Source organism: Choloepus didactylus, chromosome 12 (assembly GCF_015220235.1).
Source record: "Choloepus didactylus isolate mChoDid1 chromosome 12, mChoDid1.pri, whole genome shotgun sequence".
Classification (NCBI taxonomy): Eukaryota; Metazoa; Chordata; class Mammalia; order Pilosa; family Megalonychidae; genus Choloepus; species Choloepus didactylus.
Window position 1 is genome coordinate 67493096 of NC_051318.1, and position 24326 is coordinate 67517421.

A 24326-nucleotide genomic window follows, 5' to 3' on the forward strand; every position below is an offset into this window, starting at 1 on the left:
ACACATGAGCCTCTCATATTAACAGCAGAGCACACCTCATTTTGATCAAAAGCTGGAAATAGTATATAGTTTAATTTCTATATTCTCTCATCTCACAATTTCATATTCAGTACAGATATCTCAGTTGACCAGTTCCAAACATTCTGATAATAACATTTGTCTAAACAGTGAAAATATACAAAAATTGTTTGAGTGTTTATAAATATATGAAAAAGTTAGTGTTCTGGTTTGCTAATGCTGCCATTATGCAAAATACAAGAAATGGATTGGCCTTTATAAAAGGGGTTTATTTGGTTACATATAAACCAAAAAAACATAAAGCCCACGAAAATGTCCAAATTAAGGCATCAGAAAGATGATGCCTTTACTGAAGAACGGCTGATGGTGTCTGGAACACCTCTGTGAGTCGGGAAGGCACATAACCATTGTCTGCTGGTCCTGGGTTGTGTTTCAGCTCTCTCAGCTCCTGTGTGTCCTTAGCTTAGCATCTCCAAACGTCCTTCTGTATGCAACTCCAAGCATCTTTGAGCATCTCTATCAGTCCCAACTGTCTCTCCAAAAGTCTGTCTCAGCTGCTCTTGGGGCATTTTGTCCTCTCTTAGCTTCTCTGGAGCATACTCTGGGCTAGCATCTCAAAGCATAAGCAAGCATCTGGGTCTCAGCTCTCTTAAATACGCTGGTGAGTTCACCCAGCCCTACCCTGAATAAGTGGGGTCAAGTCTCATGGAATTCAATCAAGAGGTCACACCCTAATCAAAAAGATTAATCAGTCTTCCTCCACAAGTTTGCATCAAAGAATATGACTTTTGGGGGGACATAATATATCCAAACCAGCACAGATAAGTATTTTTAGGATGCTTATATAATTAAATTTCAGTTAGTTAGATTTTGATATAATTGATTTTATAAATTAAGGTTTAAATTTTTGGTTGGTGGGTAATTGCCCAACTGGATCTCAAATGCAGTGTAATTCTCTTCCTTCATGAGAAAATTAAAACATAGACATTTATTTAAACCCAATAACTCATAGAAAAGCTGCAAATTATCATGATTCAGTAGGCTCCTTTGCATGTTAATTTTACAAAATAAAGAAAATGTAAAAACTTTTCCAATTAATTTTTGGATGGCAAAAGTTTATAGTCAACAAAGAAATGAAATTTTATGTCATCATTGCAAAGCTATGGGCTTTTTTATTTCAACACTGCTTTAATGTGACTATCTTAGGGTACAAGTACTCACATAATTTTAACAATATTTAATGTGATCAGTGACCATTTAGATTTCTAAGCAAATTGAAAATAATGATTTTTATTATTGTTTTTCACTTTTGGAAGCATTTATGATTTATGATTAAAATGAGTTAGAAATGTGGCAAACATGAATATGTAATACTAGATTTTTGTTTTTCTTGTGCAAAAGATTTAATTTTATTTGTTTCTTCTCCTTCTCTATACCATTCTCTGGGATCTACGTTTTTACATGGTTAGGCTAATAAATACAAAATGTAAAAATACTTACAAAAGTAAGTTCTGGAGTCTCCAAATCATTTATTTAAGTTATAGTGTATCTTTAGAATTGCTTTTCTCATTTCTTTTACTTAAATATTTTTCTGATTTCTTTTCCCAAAATCACTCTGACCCCTACAACTGCTACAAAATCTTCACTGCAGTGTACTCATGTATCATAAGCATTATCCTTAAGATGCCACTTGCCTCTGGAAAATATTAACTAAACTTAGCATATTATCTTGGAAATAAGGGCTAAAGGATTCTTCACATTTGAATTTGAAGTCACTTGGATTTGAACATACTCTTCACTTTATTAGAGTGAACAGTTAAACCTAAGTCCTCAAATTCCAGATTTAATATATCACTCTAGTTACAAGCATCTTTTTGTTTTAATTTTTAACAAAGTGGAATTTGTTTTCATTTCCTCACTTGGACCCAATGGTAATTCATGTAAGGCTGTTGTGCCAGTCTATGTACCTGAAAAGAATTGTGTCTGAGGATGTATGGAAAAAACACAGATGGACCTGCCCCTCCTACATGATTTCCAGAATGTTATCAGTGTCCTACTCTGTGAATCATCTCAATAGCAGTTTGGGAGAACAAATTTGTTCATTTTTTGAAATATGAAATTAGATCTTTTCCCCAATTTGAACCTTAGTCCTACACTGTCTCTCTGTGGGAAAAAAAAGAGTATTATATTTAATTTTCTTATAAAATACATATTCTCTTAGATTTTCAAAGTACACTGTTTAGTATTTTAAAGATCCCAAAAGTCATTGACATTAAACATGCTTGACTTATGAAACTAGCATTTCTTAGAATCATCTGACAAGAGAAGCTTTTTTTCATTGAGTTAAAAGTAGTGATATCTCATAGAAAGAATTTTGGCAAACTGTCTGCTGTAACCAATTCTTGATAAATCTGTTTTAGATAGATTGAATTCAATCAATCAATTCAGTTCACTTCAACAAATGCTTATGTGTTTCTGGAGCCAGAAGAAATGCAAACGACATGATATCTTTTCTAATATATAAATTTAATAAATAAGGCATAATTCAGTAGGGTGAAGAGAAATACAAGTAATTCTAATAAAATATGGATAGATTAAACTGCTATGATAGAACTGTGGCTGTAGGGTATTGCTTAGGGCTGGTAGGACCTGTAAGTCAAGTTGTTTGTTTTAAAGTATGAAGTATTTATACATTTGATTTTATAATTTGAAACAAGAACAATTTTAATAAGTTAAAATAGGGCTCTGTCATATATGCATGTCTCTATGTTTAGAAATTAATATATTGCATAAAACATTTTAGGAAATCATATTTTGAAGTATTCACATTTGAGTTCATTTTTAGCTTTGTTAAAACTTCACTAGCATGCTAGTGGGAGCATGCATCCAAGGCTTAAAATTAATTTAATAGATAAAATCTAAAATTTAGAAAATTTTATTTTTTTCCTGAAAGATGTGAAAGATTTGTCACTCTTTTTGAATTAAAGAACTCTGTGAACCAATGCTTCAGAAATGTAAACAAAGCGGGTTCAGAGCAGAAGCGGGTTCAGAGCAGAAGCAAACCAATGCATTTTAAATAGATGATTGGTGAAGAATTATGTATGTCTAGATACATTAAGTCTAGATCTTTTGAGAAGCTAAATTTTTGACATATTTCATATAATTTTTGCAAACATGAGAAATAAATATCATGGCTGCTTCTGATTATGGCATTGGGCAGATTTTTAAACAATATTTATGAAAATAAAAACTTGTTCCTCTCCCTTTTGTTTTTATCTGAAATCAATGTACCAAATCCACAAATGAAAATAAACATTGCATAGGAAATGTTGATTAAAGTGAGGACAAAGAAAAGAAGACTGTAATTAGAAATGAGGTGATGAAGATTCACGTTCTGGTGGGGAACAAGGAATAGAGTGGGAGGAATAGTTGAAATTCAAGGGGAAATCAAATTGTCAGAACTTGGAAAATGAAACAGGAAAACAGTTCTAGAAATTTGAAATAGGTAATCTGGGAAAGTGATCCAGGCTAGGGAAAATGATGATAAACTTGTTTTGCTATCTTGTGATAACAGGGCATTTAGGTAGAGTGGTAGAGGAAGCACCTAAATACTTATAGAGCTGAGGTCCAGACAAAAGATAAAATTTGGACCTATTGAAGCTGCACAAGAACTTTTATGTTGAAAATATTGAATCTCTCTGCATAACTTTGATGTTATCATTATTCTGAAAAAGCAAGAGGGACAACCTACCCCCACCCCTAAAAGACAATAAGAATAAGAGTAATAAATGCAACACTGAGATGCAAAGTATGTTCAACTGACTATGAGTTAATGTATTTCTGTAACGTTTTATACCATCCTTATTTGTAATGAATGACCTAATGTATATATTTTTTTAAAATAGAGAAATCATAATGTGATTTTTTCACTGTAGGTAGAAAGGATGGATTACTCAGCATTGAAAGTGGTCTATGAAAGTGAGTGTAATAAAACTGGGACCCAAAATTTACAGTGCTAGAGTATGTACATGAAATTAGAATAAAGACTGCTAAAAATATACAGCAATATATTAGATAATTCATATTTTGACTTATTTATTTTGCATCTTTGTTGATTCTGCAGATTTTACCTATGACAAACTATCAATTCAACTCTTGCATTAAGAGAGATGTATTTTTCATGATATTGTTTCATATGGCAGTTTGTTGGATACCAGTCCTTTCAAGTAATCAAACTGCATTGAATAGAGTCATAAACAAAAAAACCACAATAATTTACTCTCATTGTAAGCATTTCCCTCTGTTGCATAGATATTCTTTGTAATCATTTTGAATAGTACAATACAGTCTTGCTGTGATGAATGGAGAGTAAAAATTTTTTATTCTTTAGACTTGGATGTAAAAAAAATGCTTATGTGATAGTGTTCTGAATTATCACAAAATGTGTGTTTTATCAAAATAATATTAGTCCTACACTATATTTTAAGTTTAAAGATCATCATTATTTCTAAGTACATACAGTATTTGATAATATAGTCATCATCAAGTGTCTGTGTAGGGCTGTAATCTTTAGAGAATTCCTATCTGAGCCCTGAATTAATAAGGAACCAGAGATGTTAAAGGCAGAGGGTTAGGCTGTGACTTTTTGACTCCATGCGGACACCAATGACCCAATGGAAAGTAGGCATGCTTTATTTTCCCGAACTTCTAAGTTAATATACTGGTAGCTATGCAAGTAGTTTTCCTAAGAGAAGGAACTGAAGTCTGTCCTATTGAAACAGAGATAGGGGATCAGAGATATTAAAGTAAAAAATAGGCATTCAAGGTTGAACAGTTTGCTGTTTTCCTCATGTTGAACAGTTTGCTGTTGTCTCAGTGCAACTGTGAATTAACCCTAAAAGAGTAGCATATACTCTCTAAGGTAGGAAGAAAACAATTTTATTTTAAAGTGGTTTCAACATGTCTAAATGAGTTCCTTAAATTCATAATACTTCCAGAAATCTAACTCTAATTCAAGATATAATGATCTACATTGTGACACAAGTTAATTTTATTCATGTTACAATTGCTAGTGATGGGAAAATAAGGCAATACTGACAGTAACCACAGCCACAAGCTATTAATTTTGATGGAAATAGTGGCCTACACCACCATGACCCAGTGCAGAATATCACAGTGGGCATGAAATATACATATATCAGCATTTATCTTCTTTTTAAATATATGCACATTTATTATAATCTAAATGTTTAGTTTTAGAGTTTTTTGTGTTTATTTTATGAAACTGTATTAAAGAAATTTGGCAATCTCATGAATTTAATATATGCTGAGAAAAAACTGGAATTTTTAATAAACTGAAATTATAAGGAAGTCCAGACTGCTCACATATTTCCTGAAATTCTTTGTTTCTAGAATAGATGATTTGTAAAATGCAAAGTTATCTATTAGCATTGAATATTTTTTTTAAGTCAGCGCATTTGTCTTTTTTTCCTTTGTTTTACATTTTAGTCTTCTAATTTAGTGTCTTTTTCTATTTAGTGCCCTTTCATTTGTTATTATATATTGTTATTATTGTGGCCTGTTTGTTGATATTTTTGTGATCAATTTGCAAAAAATTAAGTTTGTTCTAGGAAAATATGCAGCATAATAAACAACAGTACAACAGTTTCAAATATTGCAATGTACCAGACATAATCAAAATTGATCTCAGCCAGTCACCATCACTGAATCAAAACTTTTGAGGGGCACAGTAAACAGGCTGCTTTCTTTTTCAATACAGTATCTTTCTAGACACTTTTAATAGACTGATATAAAATATTTTTTTCTTTGTTTCTTTTTTCTTTTTTGGTGTTCATTAAATTGTAGCAACCTCAGCATTCTGGATCTATACAATTGACTGGATAGTTACTTCTACATTGTATCAAGTGACTTGTTTAATCACAATCATTATTATCTGCACATTGGTTTAATATAAGGATTAGACTATTGTCAATTATTGTCTTACATTTACTGTGAAGCCTTACTGGCTGCTGGCTATTGGCCAAGGCATCCTCTGTTCCTTGCCACTGTTCCTCTCCATTGGGCCATGACATAACAGCCTACTACAGGAGACCAAGAAAGGGAGAAGGGAGAGGGTGGGAGGGGGAGAGGGAGAGAACGCGCACACGAGTTCCAGTAAGGTGGAAGTTACAGTCTTTTTATAACCTAATATTGGAAGTGACATTCCATCACTTTTGCCGTATTTTCTTCATTAGAAACAAGTCACTAGGTCTAGCCCACACTTAAAGTGAGTAGATAACACGAGGATGTGAATACCAAGACAGGGACTTTTGCTGGCCATCTTAGAGGATGCCTACCACAGCAAGCTATGCAGAAAGTAAAATTGTCAGGTTACCTGGTGAGGCTGAAGAATTTACTGTGCAAATATTTAGCAGACTGAAGGAATATATGTATAAAGGTAGACCAGATGTTCATGTCAGTCTTTAATGGGCAATTGCCAACATTTGCTTGATTCATTCTACCTTCTCTGGGCTACATTTCTGAACAAAAGTCCCTCTGATTCTCATATCCCTTCTTTTTTTAGTCATCATGCTTCCTTGCCTGTTTGCTAATCTGTCTTTAATGTAACATTACATACTCTGAACTGATTCAGTTATGTGTTAATTTTTAAGCTTAATGCATAGAAGTCCACCTTATTTAATAGTTTCTGTATGGAATTCTTATTGTTGCCCCCTACCCACTGCCGAAACAATGTTTGCAAACCTTTTATTATGAACTACCAAGTAAAAAATGGGCTCATATCAACTCTAAATTTCACCAATATTGTGTGAAATTGAAAAATATAAGATAATGCCTTTTTGAAATTGATACATTTAATTCATGCAGTTACCTGAAATGAGCCCACACATTGAGCCAGCATACACATGTTCAAAGGTTAATCATATTTAGAAATGACTTCATAATAAGTTAGTTTTACATGATATTTCTCAGAGTTATTGCCACTTTCTAGATGTACATTTCCTTGTTTTCCTACCTTTAAATAGAAATGTCTAGAACATACTAGCTGTAAGCCAATTGTAAGCAAATTTTAATATTTCTCTGGTTTTTGGAAATTCTTTTGTCTTATTAATAGATAACAATAATGTGAGAACATACTATGTTCCACTTTCAGTGGAAAAATAGACTTTTAAGTGATAGCAGATTGATCAGTATGACTTTTACATCTTGGAACCAAATTACTGAATAACTAAGATGTGTTTCTTTAACTCAATGTTTAGACAGTTTTTTGTGTGTTTCCTTTCTTAATGTTATATTTGAGTATAATATTATGATCCCATTAGATATAAAGAAAAGCTGTTTTCCACAAAAGTGTCATTTTTTAGTTAAAATGTCCATTTTTATTGGAAAAAAATCAGAGATCTTTCATTGAAATGTTTTTTTGTCATATTTAACAGTAGACCAGTAATTCACTTCAACGTTTGTAAAAATATGCTAAATAAGGCTCTAGAGATTTAGAACTTGATTCACTCACTTTCTCTAACCTAAAATATAATCTTTATAAAATTACCAGTGAATTAGTAATACTATAGAAAAGAGAAAAAGGAAATGCTAAACTTTTAAAAAAGATGTGTTTTTTTTTTTCCTGCAAACATAAAAGAAAATAACTAGGTTCTGACAAGTGCTGCCCTTCTAATTGCCACCTTTGGTTATTTCCCAGAGTAACAAATTTATTCTGAAAACTCAGCTTGTTCACAGAGGATTTTGTCTTCTTGCAGTTCTAAAAGGATGCAAAGGCTTGATTTGAAAGATCACTGTTTCCTCTTCTCTGCAGTACCTTATTTTATCAAAGCAAGGCATCACTTTTTTATCTAAGTTGTTTTAGTTATGCATAGTAGATAATTTGGCCATTCATTGTGCAAGTTGATGTGTGCCCTCAAATGATTATTTCTTTCCATCCCTGTTTCTTAGTCTTCTTTCTCCTACAAAGGAATAGAGGGATGGAGAATGTAACAGGGGGTTTCATTATATTTTACTTTGCTGAACTTGGGAGGTCTCACCTTCCAATCAGTTTAAGGTAACCTAAGTGCAGTTTGAGGTTAGGTATCTGACCTGAGATCTTTCTTCTTTTTTAATGTAAGCATTTCCCTCTCAGCACTGCCTTTGCTGCATCCTATCTGTTTTGATATGTTGTGTTTTTACTTCATTTTCCTCAACATATATCTTAATTTCCCTTGTGATTTCTTCTTTGACCCATTAGTTGTTTTAAGAGTGCATTGTTTAATTTCCATGTTTGTGAATTTCCCATTATGCCCCCTGTTAGTGATTTCTAGCTTCATTTCATTGTAGGCAGAGAAGATACATTGTATGATTTCAATATTTTTTAATTTATTGCGACTTGTTCTATGACCTAACCTATGGACTATACTGGAGAATGATCCATGTGTAGTAGAGAAGAATGTTCATTCTGCTATTGTGGAGTAAAGTGTTCTATATAGGTCTGTTAGATCTGGTTGGTTTAAGTATCATTCAAGTCTTCTGTTTCCTTATTGATCCTGTGTCTAGATGTTCTACCCATTATTGAAAGGTTTATAATGTATTATCCTACTATTAATGTAGAATCTTCTATTTCTCCCTACAAATCTGGCCATATTTGCTCCATATATTTTGGGGGATCTGCTGTTAGGTGCATATGTATTTTAGTTGTTATGTCTTCTTATTGAATTCACCACTTTATCTGTATATAATGACGTTCTTTGTCCCTCTTAACAGTTTTTGGCTCAAAGTCTATTTTATCTGATATTAGTATAGCTATTCTAGCTCTCTTTTGGCTCCTTTTTTTCCCCATCCTTTCACTCTCAACCTACTTATGTCTTTGCATTTAAGGTGAGTCTCTTGTAAAGAGCATATAGATGGGTTATGCTTTTTTATCCATTCTACCAGTCTCTGCCTTTTGACTGAAGAGTTCAATCCATTTACGTTTAAAGTAACTGCTGATAATACAGGATTTCTTCTGTCATTTTGCTATTTTGTCTTTGTAATCATGCCTTTTTTGATCCTCAATTCTTCAGTAAATGCCTACTTTCATATTTATTTGATTTTTTGTTTCTTATTATATTGAATCACTTGTCATTTCTTTCTGAATATATTTTCTTCATGGTTACCTTGAGGTTAAAATTTAACTTCCTAAATCTGTCACAAACATATTTGATTCGAGACCAAATTAACTTCAGTAGCATATACACACACTGTTTCTACACTCCTCCATGACCATACCCTTTTTTGTACTTGTTATAAATTATTTCTTTGTACATTGTGTGTCCAGAACTATAGATGCGTCATTATTTTTTAAGTATTTGCATTTTAGCACCTGTAAGAAGTAAAAAGTGAAGTTACATACCATAATATACAATACAATAGTACTGGCATTTTATGGTTACCTTTAAGAAGTTCTTTATTGCTTTATGCCACTTGGATCCACTTTCACTCTGAAAAACTCCCTATAGCATTGCTTGTAAGGCAGATCTAGTGGTAATGAACTCCCTCAACTTTTGTTTTTCTGGGAATGTCTTACTTGCTCCCTTATTTTTGAAAGAATGTGTTACTGGATATAAAATTTTTGTTTGACAATTATTTTTCTTTCAACATTGAAAATATTTTATACCACTGCCTTCTTGCTTCCATGGTTCTGGATGAGAAATCAGCACTAATCTTATTGAGATTCCCCTTTACATAATTTCTTGCTCTTCTCTTCCAGCTTTCAGAGCACTCTTCTCCTTGGCATTCGATAGTTTGATTACTGTGTGTCTGGTCATAGTTTTCTTAGAGTTTATCCTGTTTGAGCTTCTTTGGAAGTTTTCTGTGATTATTTCTTGGAATACTCTTGTTGCGCCTTTCTCTCCTTCTTCTCCCTCTGGATCTCCCATAATACATATAGTGGTAAGCTTGATGGTGTTCCACAGGTGTCTAAAGCTCTGACTGCTTTTTTTTTTTTTTTAATTCTGTTTTCATTCTTTCTCCTCAGCCTGAGTCATTTCAGTTGTTTTGTCTTCAAGACCACTGATCCTTTCTTCTGCCACCTTCAGTCTGCTGTTGAAATCATCTAGGGAACTTTTCTTTTCAGTTATTGTGTTCTTCAACTCCAGTATTTCTGTTTAGTTCCTATTGAGAATTTCAAAGCGATCTCTATATTGTTCATTCATGATTCATTCCATATCCTTTCATTCTTTCTTTGTGTTTTCCTTTATCTCCTTGAGCATATTAGAGTTCATTTTTTAAAGCCTTTGTCCAATAAGCCCAAAGTCTTGTCCTCTTTCTTGATGGTTTCTGTATTTTTATATTTTTATAGTTTTGTATGGTTCCTTTGGGTTGGCCATCATTTCCTGTTTCTTCGTTTGTCTTGTAATCTCTTGTTGCACACTGTACATTTTAATATTTTACAGTGTTAACTCTGGGGTTTAGTCCCTGAGCTGTCTGTTCCTTAAGTTTGTATCCAGTTAGCAATATGACAGAGATTTTCTTGAATTCCAGGAGCTAGCCAAAACAAATTAACCAAAGCAGAAAGCACTTTCACAGTCTCTGCAGATTTGCTCTGCTTTGGCTGGTGGTCTCCTTTAGAGCTTTGCCTGAAGCAAATGCAAAGTACAAATTCATTTCTGTCTTATCTGAGCTTGCATGGAATCAGGGAGTCTGCTTCTTTTCCTGAGCTTGTGCTTGTTAGAAGCCATTGAAATTCCCTCATTTACTGTTTACAGATGTACCAGTGATGGCCTCCTCTATTCCCTTTGAAATGGACTTTTACACCATCCTGGGAGCTCTCTTGTGTGACTTAATGGAGATAGCCCTTTTCTCCAGGCCACTTCAACTTAATTGTTTCTTACACAGACCAAACTCTGGGAGGGCAAGCCTGTGGCAAGTTCCCCAGCTCAGTCCCTTAGACTTCCACCTGGAAGGTTGGCACTGACATACATGCACCTCAGTACATGCAAAGGGATCACTCTTCTCCCTCTGGAGCAGGGCCAGGGATCCACAGTGGGAGAGCACGCTGGCTCTATACTGCATTATGGAGGGTATAAGGGCACCAGGAGCTTTTTCTGTCATGTTTGAAGCTGTTTTCTTGATTCAGTGCTTGGTCTGTTAATGCAGCCTTTAAACTGTTTTCCCTAGTTTTGAGGAAGGTTACAGTCTTTTCTCTGTAACCTTGCCTGAGAGGAGTTGGAACAATAGTCACTTTCAGAGCCAGCCTCCGGCAATCTGAAGTAGCTCATCAATAGCAGTTATCAGGGATCAACCCACACACCCTTGGAGTTTAAAGGACTAGGTCTTCTTGTCCCATCCTGTCACCAACAAGCTGTGCCAGGACCCGGAGCTGCAGTTCCCACTCCTGCCCAACTTGAGGCTGCTGGTAGGGGGATTGTGGCAGCTGCAGGAGAGTAAAACTCACCAGCATTTACCACAATTTTATCAGCCTCTTCCTCCTGGTCTTCTCTGAATGCTGCAGTGTTTCACTAGATTTGGAGACTGAAAATAGTTGATTCAGACAGTTCTTGCTGGTTCAATAGTTCTGTGGTGGACGGACTGATTCCTGGAGCTTCCTGCTCTGCCATCTCCTCACTCCTCCATGTTGTGGTTTTAAGAATATTGTTTTATCTATACTTTAAGGAGGATATGAGTTCTTAGAACTATAAGGCTCAGATTTACACCCCAATTGAGGAAGATTCTTGAGTTACAGAATAAAAGATTTTTAATACCCAGTAAAGCAGCATCATATTCCCTTTGGTAGCAAATTCTTCCCTGCCCACACAGAGCATGAAATCATAATTGAGCCTGAAATTCAGGCAAAGGGCCTTGTACTCCTTTAACATACTGACACAAGAATGTTATTTCTCAGAGGCACTGAGGTGTTGTAAACTGATGCAGCCATTTAGGAAATCTATTTTGCCTGGGGCTGGAGTTCACTAAATAACTCCAAGCTGGCTAAGATTAACCACCGCCGTCTGCAGATCTTCAAATGCCTTCCATTTTCATTCTTCAATTCAGCTTTCATTGGTGGTTTGTCAGTTTAGTTTCCCATTTAGAAAGAATGTTGAAATCATACCTGCTTACCCAGTGATGATCCATTCTAGTCTGACAATATCCAAAGTTTTGTTTCACCCACTTTAAATTGTCATTGTCATGTTTGAGCTCAGATCTTTCCTGGTGACTTGTGCTTATCCAGTTTCTGCTAGTAAGTACTTTTGCATAGAAATAACCATGTTTCATCTTCATTGTGTTTGCCTGAAGAGGTAGCTACGTTATCAACAATGTATAATAAATTTAGATGATCTTTTGTCTTTGGAATATGTTTTAAACTGGCTTCTGGTCTTTCATTTTCATATTTGAAGAGAGCTGAAATATATATAAACAGTTCTTAATTATAATTTTTTGTCTTCAGTACGAGGCACGATCAAGAACTTTGTTTCACATTAGCCTTATAATAAAACGTCAAAGCGTCTATGCTCACTTCAAACAAGCTGGGCCATATTGCTGCCTTAGATAATCCATTATCTACCACTTGTACTATGATGTTTGGGTTGTACACACATGAAAAACTGTTAGTTTGCCAAGGCTGCTGTGTTGAATACCACACACTGCTTGGCTTAAATAGCGGCAATTTATTGGCTCAAAGTTTCAGAGGCTTAGAAGTCCAAAATCAAGACTTCCCGTAGGCCATGCTTTCTCCAAAGTTTATAGTATTCTTGTGATGGCTTTCCAACAATCCTCTGTCACCTGACACTCTGTCTCATCCTGTTTCCTCCTCTGGTTTCTACTGACTGTGTCCGAATTTCCTCTACTTATAAGGATTTTAGCCACATTGGATTAAGGCCCAGCCTGATTCAGTGTGGCCTCATGCAAATAGGATCTCTGAAGATACTATTTATAGATGAGTTCACTCACACAGGACCAGGGCTTTGTCCAGGATGTGACTTTGTAGGGGACGTAATTCAATTCATAACCATAACCCAGCTGCTGTCTCTTTTCCATAGATTGTCTGTGCCCATTCTCTGGAAAAGCATCATGTGCTTATGGAAAAAGCATTCAAAAGAGACCTGGAGCCTAGCTCTTCCCCCTTTTAGGCCCAACTCTGTAGTCCTGAGTCTCCCCAGTTATAACCCTGGTTTGTGTGATTCTAAATGTGTTGCAATTTTTTCAGTATTTACTTTATAATTCTATTTGAGCACGACTTTGATTATGTTTAGTGTTTAAACTTCTGGAAATTGCTGTACAGTTATCTGCATTTTGTAAGAAGAAATGATGTCTACTGGGTATCCTCATATAAATGGATCTGTGTGGAACATCAATCTCTCTTAAAATATTTCTCATGTTAAATGTAGACTTTGTGTCTCTGCTTCTTTGCTTCAGCTGTAGCAGAATGTTCTCACTCTAAATATAAAATTATAAAAAAAGCAAGAAACAATATTTTCTTTAATTAGCTTCTTCCTTTGGTGGTTTTAGAAGAGGGGTTATGACTTGACAGAGATCCTTCCCATCTGTTCTTGTTTGTTTGCTTTTATTTTGACTTCCTTTCGTTGTCTTATCAAATATCACATGAGTCATTAACATTCATTTCCATCACTTGTTTTTGTTTCTCTTACTTCACATGATTAAGACATTATGTTGAGAAAGGCTCCGGGCTACTATATTGTATATTAATATCATATCCTATAAGTAAATATTAAACTTTCTAGATATGTGATCTTACATGTTTGCCCTCTAGAGTAGTGAAGCATGTGCATGTACAACCATTTTGTGAAAGCAGCAGACTTCATTAGATTACAGTTGTCTGGAAATAAGTTTTGAAAAAAATAGATGCCATTTTAAATAAAACTTCTAACAAGAAATGGGATTTATTAAGCCCTTTGTGAAAAAGACAAGTAAGAGATCCTTATGGATGTTTGTGAGGGAATTCTATTAAAACTGGAACATACATTTGCATATTGTATGTTATGTATTCAATAGAGTGCTCCCTTGTAAATGATTTTACATGGTTTTCACACAATGAAAGAACTGGGTTTCACTGTCACCCAGCTAAGCAATTTAAAATTGTTCCAACTGAAATGCCATCTTCTAATATAAAATCATGATATAATGTGACTAGTATCAAAAAAATCTCATTAGTTTGTTAAATAAATGATCAAGGTATCCAATACTTTAGTTTTTATATATGGAATAAAAGCTAAATTCTGTATCTGTCCCTATGAATTAAACCTTATCAGTAACTCCATTTAATAATTAATAGCTGCAAAAATACTGAATAAAATCCACCACAGGAACACAAAACAAAACAAAACTGGAAGTTTTTCTAACAAGAGTCCCCATTTCTCCCTCCTTGCCCATAGCAAATACATAACATTTAATGTCTTTTCATGTATGGGGTCTGGTTTGTTTGTTTCAACTTCAAAACTCAAGATCCATTTTTAACAAGAAGTTTAAATTTTTTTCTTCAATTCATTGCAAATTTAAATCTGCATATTAACAATAGACAGCATACAAAAAATTCACACCTGCAATAGACTATCTGGTGATTTAGATATTTTCTCATATACCAAATTATAGCTGTAAGCATCAAATCACAATGAACTTTGAAACTATTAGGAATTTGTAATTTAAATAGCTTCATTCAACTCCTACTCCCAAATGCTTTTAATTAGAACTGACTTGTGAATAAAGTACTCCCATGCACAAAGTTTAACTTGATGATTTTCTTGTCGTATCAACTCCCCAGACAAAAGCAAACAATCATTCTGTCAAGGAAGGCATTTTCTCCAAAACCAGGCTACCCAAATTCTCATTTTGATATAAAGTTGTATATTTGAGGCTCTGCAGCCTTAAAGGAAGCCTCTGTCCATGGGAGAGCTGCAAGGACCAGATCTTTAAATAGCAAGTTGGACAGCATTGAGGTGTTTAGCGGATCACGTCCTACCTCTGCAAGTCAGGCACCCTGTTTGCTTCCTCGGCAGTCCGGTTGCTTATTAGAGGAAAAGGGGTACCGTGAACACAAAATTTGGAGTCACACAAATATCCCATCACTGCATTTCTTCTTGCTAGCTCTATAAAAATGGACAAGATACTTAACCTCTTTGAGTCTTAATATCCTAATTTATAAAATGGACCGAGTACCTCTTTTGCTGAGTTTTTGGGAGGTTTAGACATAAAATCTATAAAACGCCTTAAACAGAATAGGTACTCAGAAAGTGTTAATTATAATGATAGTAATCATTATTGCCAGTTTTACTTGATGTAAAAGTAAAACTCTCATCAATTTAGGATAACAAGGCATAATTTTTTGGCGAGACCTAACTTAGCACTAGGAATAAACAGGGAAAACATTTTTTTCTGTGACCAACACAGGCAAAAATAAATAAATTTAGACAATTTAGGAAAAGGGAGACAGATGTGAGATTATTGACTATGGGCTAAATATAATGCGCAAAGGGCACACCTTAAAATAAAATCAGTACGTCCTCTGAATTTCCAGATGCAAATAGCACATCTCTGAATAATGAGGCCCCAGCCATAGAAACATCTCAGGGATTCCAGTGATCTTTGTCCAGCACCTTGTCCTCGCAGGGCCTTCTCTATGGCCATATGGCTTCTCTTCCTGTTGGAAGAGTCAGAGTAGGAGGGAATATTGGAACATCTATTATATAAAAGGAAAACATGGCATGGTTTGAATTATGGGCCCATACTGCCAGCACCTTTGCCATTCAACTTCCACTCGTGTGGTTTATCAGGGGCCTGAGACAGAACCACAGCCTCATCATTCAGAGGCCCGTAGTTGGCTCTGTGGGTATGCTGCTCTCTGCTATGGGTTCCAGTGTCAATCTAATGTCTCTGGAACAAAATAAAATCAGTTAAAACTTCTTTTCTTCCTATAGACTTTGAATTTGCCACAAGTATGTTTTAATAAAAATGAAAAATTATGAAGTAGGGATGCTTTTACAGTTAGTCTGTTGCAAAGGGAAAAAGGCCATCACTTTTTTCAGGGTCTTTCTATGTTGGGTGTATTTGTGACTCCAGTCAGTGCTGTGGCAGAGAATCTCTCATGTCTAAGTAGTATTTTATGATGGCAATGCCTTTACTGTAGCAGGTGGGATCTATTTTATAGCTGACAATTTTAGTGCTTGATGCATTTGTCCATCTGTTAGGATCATTAGTCAAAATGTAATAGGGGACATATTTATTAAAAGTGTGATTATAGTAGATCAGATACTGAGCACATATGTATGTATATAATTTTTATAAAAGTGTTTTGTATATGATCCAAGGTAAAGATGCTTACAAAATAACAATAAAATTGAAATGGTTTATTTTGAAAATCAAAAGTTTATTTTAAATTTGAGTTTTAGACTTTAAACTTTCTCATATACTGAAGATCATTCTTATTACATAGGCATATTAATTAATTTCTTTCTCCAAATGTTTAACACTTGAGGCCAAAACTCTTAGGGCAGGCATCATCCTAATAAAATTCTTATTCTAACACCACTGCTTATAAAATATTATATAAAATGCAATGAATACAATAGTGGAAGTAATCAGCCTTTTGGACATGTTAATGTTTTGGTGAAAGAATCTATTTAAATTTATATTTTCTTTTATATTTTAATGTAATTTGTTTTAGTTTACGTTATTTGATAGCCTTCAAAGTCATGATCCCTTGTGGCACAATGATTTTCTTTTGCTATATATCTTTTTGTAGTAACCACTGAAAATGGAAATTGCTTTTTTTTTTAATGTGTATGTGTACAATATTAGAGAACAGTTTTGTAACCTTGAAGAAATACTCATTCCCCCATATTTGCAATATTATTTTGATGTCCTTTCATTATCATTCAACAAATACCTTTTGGCTGGAGGTATAGTGTGGCAGTGGGAAGACAGACATTGCCGCCCCCATGGGCTCCCCAAGTGGTAGGCTTGCCGTGTGTGATGACAAAGGGAGACAAGTGCTATGGAGTTCATTCTCAGGGTGCTTGTATGGGAGCATAAAGAGTGGTTTGTTTAGAGAAAGTCAGTAGGAGTTAGCAGCGGGGGTAGGAAGCAGGCAAGCGGAAGGGCTTACCTTCAAAGCAGGAGACAGGTGGGAAGACTCCAGCGCAGTACAGGGTTTGGTTAGCTGTCGGATTGCAAAGGAGGGCCAGGATCGTGGAGCCACGGGAGACGGGTGAGAAGTAAGACTGGAGAGGAAACCCACTACCAGTTTATGAGCGCCTTATAGACCTTGGTGAAGAATTTGGATAGAAATGTGAATGTGGAATTTTAAGAACAATTACTCAGATTGAATGGATGATTTTGCTCTTGAGTCTTTCTATTTTATATACTGTAGAAACCAGAGATATATATAAAAAAAACTATTTTTAAGACTTTAATTTTGTTGTCTTCAATATATAGTGATTTAAAAGATTCACAGTGAGTGCTAAAATGTTATGTTTGAATAAATCACTACTTTTTTACAGAAATGGTGGAAGCCCTCACTTGAAGGAATTTGAGTTTGGGAGAAGACAAGAATATCTCAATTGCCCCTGCCTAATCCTAACAAATGTTGCCTTTTTTTCTTTTTTTTAAATGGGAATGGGAATGATACTCTCAGCATGATTAAAGACATGATAGAAATAATGAGACAATTGAAAGAAATGAGAAGCACATATAAATCAGTTAAGGGACTAGAATTGGAATGCTTTGGTAAAAGTATCAGTACTCTACTACTTCAGTTACTTTTGTATTCTGTATCCCCAGATTTTTATTTATGTTACTTTAGTATTCTGTATCCCTATATTTTTATTCATGCTGTTCCATGTAATAAAAACCATTAGACTCAAAATTATCTTTAAAAAGCTCCAACTTTTATTAGCCATTGTATTGAGTATATGAAAGACTGAAATATTAGTGTGTTGTATATTTTTGTAATATTGAGTAGCTTAGGTTTATTTGCAAAGTGAGTAGTTTATTTTTTTTTCTTAACTGAAACTAGAAGATCATTATGTCTGAGTACATTTATATAATGTAAGTGGATAAGAATAACATAGTTTTGTCCTTCAGGTGGACACAGTCAAACCAAGCAAACAGAAGAAATCAGGCCATATTCCATGCAAAAAATTAAATATTTCACAAAATGTCAGCATAGTATTGTCATATCCTTACTAGAAAGAAATTTTCATTAAAATTATACAGCTTTTACATTGATATTTGATTAATGCTTGATTTAGAAGGTTATGTCTTTATTGATTATTCCAATGGCCATTACTAGGCTATATAAATATTTAGTATCAATGAGCAACTATAGTTAGGAGCCAAAGGAGATAAAAGATTTTTATGACACATATCTAGTGTGATTAGACAGCATGGTTCTTGCATGCCTTTAAGTCATCTGTTCAAAGATAGAGTTTGGTAGGATTAATAATACTTTTCACTGGTGAATTTTAGATTACAGCATATATTCAAGTATTTGTCCTGTTTACGGGAGACATATTTTCATTGTGATTGGTGATTTCTGTGGATAGCCAGCTGATCTATGATGCTGTTCTCATTTTTCCTATCTCTATCATTAGAGGAATAACAGTTGTTAATTAGATTAGGATTAAGACAAGACCAACTCTTTGATATACTTAAATATTCTAAAATTCAAGATAGAGAATATGTGCTAAGTAGGATTGTTGGATGTTTCAAATATTAAGAACAATTCTGACATACGATTGCAGAACTGGAAAGCCAAGGATATCTGGGGAGTTTCAAGTAAATGTTGTCACTATCCTTAACATTGTGTTGGATTAATTTTACAGAGGCAACTAATAATTGACACACCTTCCTAGAAATTAGCCAGTGTGAGACTAATCTCATGGACCTCGCCCATGTTGCTGAGGGCAAAGGGTGGATTTGATTGGTCCACAATAAGTTTAATATATATATGATTCAATATCTAGTCTGTATAAATCACATGAAGCATACCTGATTCCTTCCCTCTCTCCTTCTTTCTTTAGCACAAGTTTATTGAACATGCATTAGGAGCTTTGGATATGTTAATGAACAAAACGGAGTTCCATGCTATTCCCGAGGCTATATTTCAACCCTACAAATTAGGCTAGGATAAAATATGTAATTGGAATACAGAGTTTGGGCACGTCAAGAATTCTATGAAGAAAAAAAAAAAGATTTAATGTCTATGCTAAGTTCCTTACTGATGAATTGCAATATTTTCTATATATGCAAAAGCACTTAATTAGTTTGTTGTTGAAACTGAGATCTACAAATATTTAAATTACCCTTTCTGTTATGTGGATCTACTGTAGGTTATTTGTTTTCCTTATATTTTGATTCTTTAAGATATCAGTTTATAAACATATGTATGGCAACATACATTTTTTAAATGTTTGGAAAAATTTCCTTTTCTGAAACTTGAAGTTTAGACATAGTAACAGAAACACATCCAAAATTTGGACCACACCACAAAGTGGAAAGTTTAGAGAATTTTACAGTTGGGAAATAGACTTTCATTTTTGTGTTTTGTTTTGTTTTGTTTTTTGCTTTGGATTTTTAATTTCCCATTTCTTATTTCTACTTCATTCAAATGGATTCATTCATTGTGTCCAGGATTTGATTTCCTTTTCCTTTTCACACAACTGTGTGCTTCCCAATTGGTAAAAACTGAGCAATATACTCACATCCTAACATTTAATTGCCTGGTTAATCTCACTTCAGGAGGCTATATAGTTCACTGATATTGATGAAATAAACCTAGCTGGCTTTCATATAAATCGCAACAAATGTGCACAATAGTTACATTACATGGTATATTTAACAACACTGCTAAAAAGTAAGATAGGAGCTCTGTCTTTCGTGATAGAGATACACCTGAGTGCTTTCAGAGGAAATTTAGTTCTGCAAGCTTGGAGGAAGTAATTGTCATTCAACAGAAATCAACTAGCTTTGCATATCAGTAGTAAAGCACGTGCACATACTCTTATCTATTTTCTGAGTGCTTGGAACTGATACCAAAATAGCAAATATATATTTATGAGAAATACAAATGCTGTGTTCTTTTTGATCTTTTAAACTCCATGTAATTATGAAATTAACTTTAGGAATATATGAGAAATGTTACTTCCTAAGCAAGTGAAACTAGAATAAAAACCTATAAATTTTACGTCAGGTTACACTGTTTTTATATTCATGTTTGTTCCCCAAAATTGCCACGTCATTAATTTTTTTTTTATTATTCTTTTTTAGATGGAAGACTGTATTTGAAAACTACTGTTATGTACTGAATCTTTCCTGTTGAAGAAATCCAGATTATGGTAAAGAACTTTGCAGTTAAACATTCATCATTGGAAAGTTTGGAAAAAATAAAGTCCTTTTAAGGGAACTTCCTCAATTTTGTGTATTAATGTTCTTCAGAAGTTTAAGCATTCAAAAAAAAAAAAGTCTCCATTGATTTTCACCTGTGGTTTACGCCAGAGACCCCAAAATGTTTGTAAATGTACAAGTATCAGACTTCTTACAGTTAATAACTGCAACTTTGCTGCTGGACACTTGTATACAGAGTTAAAAGCAGGTCTGAGTAAGATCTAGCTATTTTTTTTTTAATGGAATGAACCATTGTCCTCTTCTGAAAATTCTGTATTTGATTGAGCACATCAAGAGACTCTTGTAACAACGGTCACCCAGATTTACAGAATTATGTCCTCCAAAAACCAGCAGGAACACTTGGAAATGAGCTTGTAGAGGGCATAGAGGATGCCTAAAAAAAAATCAACAAAATAAAGAGTAATATTCTGTTACATTCAATTTTAAACTCTCTAATTGTGGGTTTTCTCCTGAAGATTTTTTGTCACCTACTTTCCAAAGGACCAACAAATGGATGTTGACAACAATCCAGTGAAATAACATTTTGCATATGAAAAAAGAAGCATTGACTATAAGCCAAATGGTTTCACTTAAGATCTTTTTTTCTTAAGGATAAAATCAAATATAGAAATGTAACAGTTTCATTCCAAACTCGTAGTGGTATATAGAATTAAAAATAATAATGTTGCTTCTTATTCAAACTGTTGGTCACATGTACAGTATATAAACATAAACACACAGGAGGGTATTATGTATGCAGTAGTATACTAGAATTTAGGAAAATGAAAATTTTAGAAAATATGTTTTGTCACCCTGTTGGTCAGAAAGACGCCTTTCTGGTTTTAACGCATGCAGGCATGTAAATATTTGTCTGGAGTCACAGTATTAATGAATGAGATCTTGAGCATCTGGTGACATCAGAACTCTGTGTCAGCTGCTTTTATTTGTATATTGAGCCCCAGTTAGTGCCCCAAACAGCACTATTGAGAATGGATTGTGGCTGAGCAGTACATCAAAACACCAGAACTATTTTTATATGTTAATGTTGCTGAAAAACAAAACCTAACAAAACCCTTGATGTATCAGTCCAATACCATGTATCTCTGAGTGATAAAGTTAAAATGTGTTGTGCTTCCCACCCTAGACAGAGGGAAGGGTGGCTACGTGTTATTTTCACTGTCTTTTTGAAAGTTACAGTATGTGTTTTCACTTTGGTGCAGATAACTGGAAGTAAAGCTGCAAACAGTGCTTAGTACACACTGAAGTTACCTTCTCTCTCTCTCTCACTCTCTATCGTTTATTTTTTTTCCTTATCTGGAGTTTCACCTTTAAAGACTGATATGAATCAGCACAGTTACTGTACATTTTATGATTTTATTGTCATCTTAACATTTTATGGTCATCACATTATTTATTATCAGAAAACAGCAAAATTGTAAGAGTCGCAGAAAACTGGCTTAAAAATGTTTTAAAATAGTTCTGATTGGGTATGAATTATTTGGTTAACAAATGATTTTAACACTATAGATACTTTGCCGTTATACTTCCACAGTTATTAGGTCTTCCTCACAATATATTTCTTTTGTGTAGCTCACTATTAACCAAGTCCATTTTTTTAAAACAAATAGAATGCTTATATATACAGTTCCTATTTTAGCTTGCTTAAAAAGGGAGCAATATTTTTATTTAAAATATTGTCACTGAATGCTTTGTAGACCCTTGATTACTAAGCATAGTTCTTCCATAAGCATCTTTTGTTGTTTGAGCACAAGAGATTCTATTCTGAGTTACATGTATTTTTTGTTGGTTTGTTTTTCCATATATGTGGTCTTTAAAGGATTACGACACTTAAAACCTGATGGACTTGTGGCAAACTTTTGAATCATACATTTTTTGAAGGATTTTTAAAAATGCCTACAACGTACATATGTAGTAGAATCAGCCATTGCTCTGCTCCTTGCATAGAGTCACCTGTTAAGTAGGTTGAATAGTTTTAAAATACATACTTTCAAGACCTTTGACAATGCTTTAGTGTTTGGTTCAACATAAAAGGAAGTTTTAGCAAGGATTAAAGAAAAACGCTATCAGCTATAGCTTGAGAGAATCTTACTAACATGTTGTAAATATTACAATTCATGAAATGTTGTTCTAAGTCTGTAACTTAAGTTTTTGCCCCCCCCCCCTTTTTTTTTTTAGTAACACAGGTTGGTTTGGAAATTTGTTGTTTGGTATAGATAAGTGAAATTTTGCCCATTTTATGGTTTCCATGCTTTTATAATCCTAAAAATATTAATGTCTAGTTCTATATTATAAACACATTTGCGTTCTATGCAAGCCCTTGGAACAGAACATTCTCATCTTCATGTAGGACCTATGAAAATTGTCTATTTTTATCTATATATTTAAAGTTTTCTAAAAATGATAAAAGGTTATTACGAATTTTGTTGTACAAAATCTGTACAAAATCTGTTTTTACATCATAATGCAAGAATTGGAAATTTTTCTATGGTAGCCTAGTTGTTTGAGCCTGGTTTCAATGTGAGAACCACGTTTACTGTTACTGTATTTAATTTTCTTTTTCTTTTCAACAATCTCCTAATAAAACTGTCTGAAATCTCCCTGTGACTTTATTTACAGTTCGTCTTTATTAAATTCTGTGAAATGCGTAGCATTGAAGGAATATTTACTTTCTAATGGGAGGCATCTAAAAACAACATAAGTCAGCTTTTTGCAATGCAAGGGGAACAATGCTCGATGATTTTATTTAACATGCAACTGCTTCTATCTCTAATATGAATTACTGTGGTGAAAAACATCATAAAAGCACACTCTGTAGTTATTGTTTAACAAGCAGATTTTCCATATTTTGTTTCTTGCCAGCTAAGCAAACTGCCCACATATACATGATTTATTTATGTACATTTCTCAGTTTATGAAGCTGTTATTTGTACCTTTTTCCTTTATATTCTTATATTCCCATGATTCTTATTTCACAAAGCTTTGTGCTGAATAATGTAAAGTAGACATGTTGATGGAACAAAATATATTATTCCCATATCTATGAGTGTAGATTTGTAACTCTAACTCAGTGTTTTGCTTTCAATCTCTATCATTGGAAAATGCCTTTCAAACTTGGAAATTCCAATATCTTTTAATAATATATAAACATTTTAACCAGTTTAAAATGCAGTATTTGAAGAAATATTAGGTTGCTATCTCTGTGAATATTCTTAAAATTCCCAAGAGAATGGAAAATGGATTTGTTTTCTGTATAAAGGAATTATTTCAACGAGCTCTTGGAATAGTATACTTGCAAATTGTGATTTTTCCATAATAAAAAACTAAAATGTTTATGTGACCATTACAAACACATTTTTGTCTTCTGCCATCATGTACCTATGTCAGTAAGGTTTATGGTAGAACATCATACAGTCTCTGCATGTTAGTGGAATTTAGTGATAAGTTGGGTTGTTTTCCCTATGTGTTTTCAGTGGGACTAGCAAATTTACACTTTACACAAAAGCTATTTGTTTCTAGGAAAGAGTAAATTATAAATAAAGGTAATATGGATTACATTTTTAAAATGTGGGAAGTAGAGATGTTAATAGAGTTAAAACATTGTAAAAAAGTATTTTAAAAACATTATTTGTTCCTTATGTGAAGGTTCAGTGCTCACATTTGTCTTCAATATGTACAACTGATATATAAAAGCTGAACTGATCCTCATTTATTCACCTAAGCAGTATTCATTAATAAAGCTTCTATTCTGCACAAAGCACTGTGCTAGAAGTTGTAATGACTACATTATGGAATTTGAAAACCTATTTTCTATCCCAAAGATGCTTATAATATATTTTTGAATAGGAAGTCATACTTTCAGTAAGAAAAGATCCATGAGAATCTACTCTGTCGTGAACACAGAGCTGGTA

At 33.8% G+C, this 24326-nt stretch overlaps 1 protein-coding gene across 3 annotated transcripts in view; it reads left to right on the forward strand.

The window, feature by feature from the left end:
• DACH1 (dachshund family transcription factor 1) overlaps nucleotides 1-20519 on the forward strand; it is a 406379-nt gene extending 385860 nt beyond the window's left edge. For all 3 annotated transcript variants that reach the window (XM_037800622.1, XM_037800620.1, XM_037800621.1), the window contains one exon: nucleotides 20281-20519. In XM_037800622.1, the coding sequence (XP_037656550.1) occupies nucleotides 20281-20318 (38 nt within the window). In that variant the 3' untranslated portion in view covers nucleotides 20319-20519. The remainder of the gene's footprint in view (nucleotides 1-20280) is intronic.
• Nucleotides 20520-24326: the final 3807 nt, after the last annotated feature.